At 39.9% G+C, this 6,576-nt stretch overlaps 2 protein-coding genes across 2 annotated transcripts; both read left to right on the top strand.

Moving 5' to 3' along the window:
• The first annotated feature begins 998 nt into the window (after positions 1-998).
• On the top strand, positions 999-4,059 carry atp5po (ATP synthase peripheral stalk subunit OSCP). Its single transcript, XM_073487214.1, has 7 exons — positions 999-1,059; positions 1,342-1,392; positions 1,480-1,590; positions 1,889-2,018; positions 3,292-3,404; positions 3,563-3,649; positions 3,802-4,059. The coding sequence occupies exons 1-7, from the start codon at positions 1,033-1,035 to the stop codon at positions 3,910-3,912; spliced, it is 630 nt and encodes a 209-aa protein (XP_073343315.1). The 5' UTR covers positions 999-1,032; the 3' UTR covers positions 3,913-4,059.
• A 343-nt stretch (positions 4,060-4,402) lies between these two features.
• LOC141013467 (UPF0461 protein C5orf24 homolog) lies at positions 4,403-6,376 on the top strand. Its single transcript, XM_073487215.1, has 2 exons — positions 4,403-4,605; positions 4,882-6,376. The coding sequence occupies exon 2, from the start codon at positions 4,885-4,887 to the stop codon at positions 5,521-5,523; it is 639 nt and encodes a 212-aa protein (XP_073343316.1). The 5' UTR covers positions 4,403-4,605; positions 4,882-4,884; the 3' UTR covers positions 5,524-6,376.
• Positions 6,377-6,576: the final 200 nt, after the last annotated feature.

Here is a 6,576-nt window from a genome sequence, read left to right on the forward strand (position 1 = left end):
AATCCATCATAAACTGTCCATTGTGCTGCCCTGCACCAAACAGCTTACTGTAAAGTAACGATACTGAGGAAAGTCAAAGAAAGTAGTAACACACATTTTCTTAGGAGTAGATGGAGACCACACCAGAGATAGTTTAAAGGAGAGTGAATATTCAGTGCTTAGTTTGTCTGGTGGGCAAACATGACTCCAAATGAATGTTGTTTCTTTGGACATGTAAACTGACAATTTTGGGTAACCAGTTGCCCATTGCCATTTTAATAGGTTATAATATGTCAGGTTTGGATGTCTGTCAGCTTGTTGTTGAGTTCTTCTGCCCTCAAAAAATCCATATATGTAGCTTCAAAGAAACATTTTAACTTTGCTAGATACTAGTCACATACCTCTTAGCCACCTAGCTGTCTTAATTTAGTTGTTTAAATATTGTTGAATGGCTTTACTTGTATGATAGTTGTCCAATGTCATCGACTCCTTTTGAGGCTTTGTATTTGTGTGTGTTTCAGACAGGACACCAATAAATCCCAGGACTAGCACACCACTCAGTAAGTTTTGTTGAAAGGGGTTTAAACTATGTGAAAGAGATATTTCTAATGTTTGTTATTTTGTAACATGTCTAAGTAGCTGTCAACATTTGTATCTGGTACAAAGAGTTGGTTATGCTGCATATTCTTATCTCAAAATGATGGCAATCTGCCACAGGTGCCAATGGCTATGACTCAAAAAGCGTTTATTTTAAATAAAGCCTATATGTTAGCTCTATCTTTAAAAACAAAACAAAACAAAACAATGATTTCATGAAGGGTTGTTCCACTTAATTAGAGACAATTACCTAATTGAGACACTTTCAACATTTTTAAACACCTTTGGTTGTCCATTTAGATAGACGTTTCTCGACCTGTCAAAGTCATGCGTGTCCGACATATCCGCTGTCTGAGAGCACTACACCAAAAAGACTACATTACCCACAGCCAGTCGCCTTCCTCTCAAATGCACATGCGCAGTCGCTTGCTCTACTCTGGACAGCTGTAGGAGAAAATGGCAGCACACATGCTAGGACAGCAGGTAAGACATTCAATGATTTTGGTGATTTTAATAATTTCATGATAGTTCTGACCGAACATTTAACAGCTTAAGAAATGTATACAGTGTTGTATTCCCTCTGGAGAGCAGGAGGTAAAGCTAAATGTCCAACAAATTCACACGAAGCGTTGCACTTGAATGACTGCTAACGTGCTAGCCTAGAAGCTAGCTGTCTTTAACGTAAATGGTACAGAGCGTGCCCAAAGTGCATCAGCTCAACTTCTGGTTTTATCTGTATTCATATGCATGTTTCTACTTTTCTAGGTCCGCCAGTTCAGCACGTCTGTGATCAGACCTGTCTCAAAGCTGATCAAGGTAAATAACGTCATACTGCACGAAGCATAACGTCATAGATTGTAGCACAAGTAGTGTTAATTAATCTGTGTGTTTATGTCTCTCTAGCCTCCCATCCAGGTTTATGGAGTGGAGGGCCGCTATGCCACCGCTCTGTTCTCAGCTGCCAGCAAGCAGAAGAAACTGGACCAAGTGGAGCAGGAGCTGGGAAAAGTCTCTGTAAGTAAAAAGAATAGATACACTTAATTATAGTATAAAGACGAAGAGGTCAGTGGATGATTAAAGCAGTATTTTCCTCAACATTTCATCCCAAAGTGATGAAGATATTATTGTTGGTAATTCATTCAAATGGTGTCATAAAATCTGAGAATAAATGGCTGTATCTAAGGAATTAAGCACTGGATTAATGATCTGATCACTGTCCTGTTTTGCTAATCCATCCTGTTGCACCTCAACCTACCGTTCTTCCAGTGCATAAATTCAGTTGCCCTTTGTCGTGTGCCGTTTTGTTTTTCAGGCCCTGATCAAGGACCCCAAGCTTTCCAGTATTGTAATGAATCCTCATGTAAAGCGCAGCATCAAGCAGAAGACTTTCGGCGACGCTCTTACAAAGGCTAAGGTTTCACCCATGACCATCAACCTCATCAGTGAGTGATCAGTGACCAGGCTAAGTTTCCTCATTGCTGCTACATGTTTGGTCTGTTTGTTAACATGGCATTATCTTAATCGTAGCTAAGTAGACCATAGTAGGCTCTGTGAGTGTTTAGTGTATTTGTGAGTGCAGTGTGTCCATACACATCATCATAAAACCAAAATAAGTTAAAGCCTATTTAATATGTCAGTTACAAGTATTGGAAGTAACACAGTATTTCTTACCATTTCAGTAGAAGCATAGTGGTCCACCAGAAGGTGGAAGTAGCATAAGAAAACCATCTTGTGCAGTTTAATATTTAAAACCTATTCCTGCTTAATTTTTTTGTCCTGACTGTAAAGTAGAGCTACACGATTTTAAAAAACAAAACAAGAATCATTTTGTGACTGTTTTGGCAGATATTATGATTTCAATATGATTCACCATATGTGGGAGTTATTTTATTTTTTTGCATTACAATTTTCATTGAAAACTGAAATCATGATGGATATATTTGTTGGGGTCTGTACCAAACAAACATGTTTTCTCACATCTGGAGAACAAGATATATAGAACAGTGTACCTTCGCAGCAGTACAGTACTTTTTTTTTAAATGATATTCTTCCTCACATATCATATCACACTTGTGCGATTTGTATAGTTTAGTTTATAGACCCACTCTCAAATTGAAATATACTGCAGCTCTCTGACTTTCTTGGGTCCCAGTGACCTCTGAAGGACCTATGAAGGTCATAGGGAGCTCAGGATTGTCAGACCTTGTGACTGCGCTACCACTGTACCGATGTTTTGCATTTTGGTCTTACAATCTGTGTAGAGGTCAGTTTCAGTTTTGTTTTTGGACGATTTGTTGGCACAAATCAATCCCGTTATGCAAGGTTTTCAGTTTAGCAGGAGGAATATAGTTATGTAAAAACATATCCTCAAATAAATAATGTAGATAAAAATACCTATTCAGTTGGCCAGTTGTAAGCTCCACAAAGCATTTCCACAGCAGAATTAGTGTTATATTGATATATTGGTGTAAATAAATTCCGGAGCATGTTTCTAAATTTGACAAATAAGTGAACAATGTATATAGCTGGACCAGTTGGGTGAAATCACAAACATTATCTTTATTTTAAAATGGTGTAGTACAATATGAGTGCTGCAAACTCTATAATGTCTATAACCGTGTAATGTTTTCTCAACTCAAGGCCAACAGTAGGAAATGCAGAGGATCAAAAAAAGTGAATCTTGCTCAAACCTTTCCTTTTTTTTTTGTTTTGCAGATGTTTTGTCTGATAATGGTCGTCTTACTCTAACTGGTGATGTTATCACTGCTTTTGGCAAGATGATGAGTGCACACCGTGGAGAGGTCCTGTGCTCTGTCACTACTGCTCAGGTATGAAACAGGTGGACATAAATTACATGTATTTTTGTTGAATTTCCACCTCATATAAAGGGTCCCTATTACATGTCAGGAACTTTAAAGTAGTTAATTGCATTATTTTCACTGTAAATATGTTGTACAATCAACCAATTAATGTGTATCCATTTCAGCCTTTGGATGCAGCTAGCCTTTCTGAGCTGAAAGTAGCTCTCAATGGCTTTCTTCAGAAGGGTGAAACTATCAAGCTGGAAACAAAGGTAGAGTGTCAGTGCATGACCCCACACACATACCAATTACCATTTTGAAGTTGCTGTAATTTCATCTTAATGCAAATGAAGGTGGTTGAATTCCAGCAGTAATGTTATTTTGAGAGTCATCTATAATTTGAATCGTTGTGTCCTCTTCGCAGTCGGATCCTTCAATCCTGGGTGGCATGATCGTCAGTATCGGAGACAAGTACGTGGACATGTCCACCAAAACAAAGATCCAGAAGCTGACAAAGCTCATCAAGGAAACTTAAGTCCTGTGGACTTAATTTTGCAAAAGATTGGAGGCGACCAACGCTGATAAATGTATATTGCTACCTGTTCCAGCACTGCAGATGCTCCATAAATCCAGTGTCTGTGCTTAAGTTCATATGGATGTTAATAAAAAGTACAAAAATTGAGACTGGCCTTTGTTGTTATTGATTGTGTTGTAATTGTGACCCTGTATGCTCATACTTCCTCACAATGACTAGTGATAATGATCATGCTTCAGTTAAGCAGAGAAACTGTAGACAGTGTAGTAAGTGTAGCTGCTCGATTAGCTTCAATATATAATGTTCATATCGCAACTACAGGCCCACGTTTTGCCATTACGATGCTTCTTTGTTTAATATGGTCTTAATTTAGCATAACCACACTGAGTGACACGGTGATCCGCTGCTGCGTTTCCTGGAAGCCTCTGTGCGCATGCGCGGTCAGCGCATCCTGTTTTATTAAATTTTTTTCCAGGCGAAAATGGCTGCCTCTCTCATCTAAACCTCTGCTTAAAGGATTAAATGAGCATGAAATAAACAGCAGAAATCGCAGTCTCACTTCAAGACGGTGCTGATGGACGCCCGGGCGTAGTTCGTGCAGCGCCTTCACAAAGATGTTGTGGCTGCCAGAGAAGGAAAATGTATGCGATTCGACATTAACCCTTTCCAGCCCATCATCCACCAACAAATAAGGTACGAACTATTCATTTTACGTTCTTAAAATAGTTCAGCATTATCGGAGGAAAACATGAAACATGTAGTATTGGGCATGACATCTTTTTTTTGCAAACTACAACTGTAGTTGACTCAGCTTTGTCTTGACATCACTTGTGTTTTGTGTTGCAACGCTAAAAGGCCTGTTTGCTCCACCAAAAGTAAGCTCCTAAAATGCCTCTTTGGGTTTGTGTTTAACTGCGTGCACGTGTGCACGTTGCTCCCTAATGTTTATATTTCTCTGCACTCCAACAGAAAATGATGCATCAAGTGACCAGCAGCAACAGTGACTATTGTATGAGTGGACTGGCAGAGGACTGTCATCCTGCCAGCCACTTTGATCTATGTAGCACACAATCCAACAAATTCTACCCCTCTCAGACAACCTCTGGTTTGCAGCTGTCCCTTGCCGGCCTAGCCCCTTTGCCACAGGGCATGCACAAAGTCATGGCATGTCAACTTCAAGACGCCCAGAACGACTTCCAGCCTCAGATGGTGAAAATCAGGGGCACTGAGGCTGCAGGGCCCGATGGCTCTAAGAAGAAGAAGGGCATGTCGAAGTCAGGGCGGAGAGGGAGGCCATCGGGAACCACAAAGTCAGCTGGTTACCGTACAAGCACTGGACGTCCACTTGGAACAACTAGGGCAGCTGGTTTCAAAACTAGCCCGGGGAGGCCCCTTGGTACCACCAAAGCAGCAGGATATAAGGTCAGCCCTGGCAGGCCCCCCGGCAGCATCAAGAGTCTAGCCCGGCTCAAGAAGCTTGACTTTAGCAACTGCGGTGTTCCCAAGAAACTGGACTTCACTAGCTGTGATGTTCCTCCTTTTCCATACACCACGATGGAGAAAAGACCCCTCTGTGAGCCCAGCGGCAAAGTGGATGAATCCAGCGAGTAGTTCTTCTGCTTCCTCTCTAGTGTTTGAGAAACATTTGAGTGCATGAGCAAGAGGATGCTGAGGAACACATTTCTCTCAAATGTTGGAGGAAAGAACTTTTCATTATGTAGAAACGGCTCTGACTGAGTTTTCATTGTACAGTGTTTGACATTGTCTTCATCCTCTCATAATAAATGACTGAATTAGAAGTATGTTATTCCAGTTTGGCAAAAATGCATGCATACGAATTAATCACACCAATCAATATAGGCAAAAATGTATTTACCAGTTTGCGGTTCAAACCTCTCTAGGGAGTGAATCTCTATTCCCCTCGAGTATTTTGTTCCTCTGAATTGTGACATTCTCTTACTCTGCTTTAATATTTCTATGGCCAGGTTCTTGTGACATTTTCTACATTTATAAAAACTGCATTTTAGTACAACCGGCCAAGTAAAATCAGCTTTTTTCCTGAGAATAAATATGTGGATGTGTAGCTGTCATTTCTGTGCTGTCCAGTTAAATATATGTTTTAATTTGTGATATTATCCTAGCGTCATGCCTAAAATGGGAACACAGCGATACATTTTTAATTAGCTTGACCTGGTAAAACTCAATGCATAATATTCTTTTGAGCACTTGTTATTTCTGCACTTTGTGAATATAGTTTTGATTCTGTACTGTAACGGCCTGTTTTTGTCCCCGAAACTCACTTAATAAGCACCTCCAGATTTACATGTATGTTGTTCTCCTATTCGTTAGAAAGAAAAAAAAAATGACTTCATGAAACAGAAAAAAAAAGCTTTGTGGACTATGTAATAATTGCTTGTGTGCTGTATGTGAAACCAAAATAAAAGAAATAGTCTTTTCCACAGAAGTATTTCCTGTCAAATCGAAAGCATGTCATTCTCCCTGTGGACACAAGGGGGCCCATGTCCCCAAACAATAGTGATCACCTTGTAATAACACCTTATTTAACCCTTGTTAGATGGAAATAACGGCGTACTGAAATCCATTGTCTTGTTTTTTGGACGTGGTTTCACACGGCGTGATAACAGATCAGGTTAAAGACACAAA

The sequence above is a fragment of the Pagrus major genome, chromosome 18, assembly GCF_040436345.1.
Source record: "Pagrus major chromosome 18, Pma_NU_1.0".
Classification (NCBI taxonomy): domain Eukaryota; kingdom Metazoa; phylum Chordata; class Actinopteri; order Spariformes; family Sparidae; genus Pagrus; species Pagrus major.

Coding starts and splice junctions, on each gene's coding strand:
- LOC141013467 (XM_073487215.1), top strand. CDS start 4,885: ATGATGCATCAAGTGACCAGCAGCAACAGTGACTATTGTATGAGTGGA.
- atp5po (XM_073487214.1), top strand. CDS start 1,033: ATGGCAGCACACATGCTAGGACAGCAG. Junction 2,019..3,291: donor CATGACCATCAACCTCATCA/GTGAGTGATCAG, acceptor TTTGTTTTGCAG/ATGTTTTGTCTGATAATGGT. Junction 3,405..3,562: donor GCTCTGTCACTACTGCTCAG/GTATGAAACAGG, acceptor TATCCATTTCAG/CCTTTGGATGCAGCTAGCCT.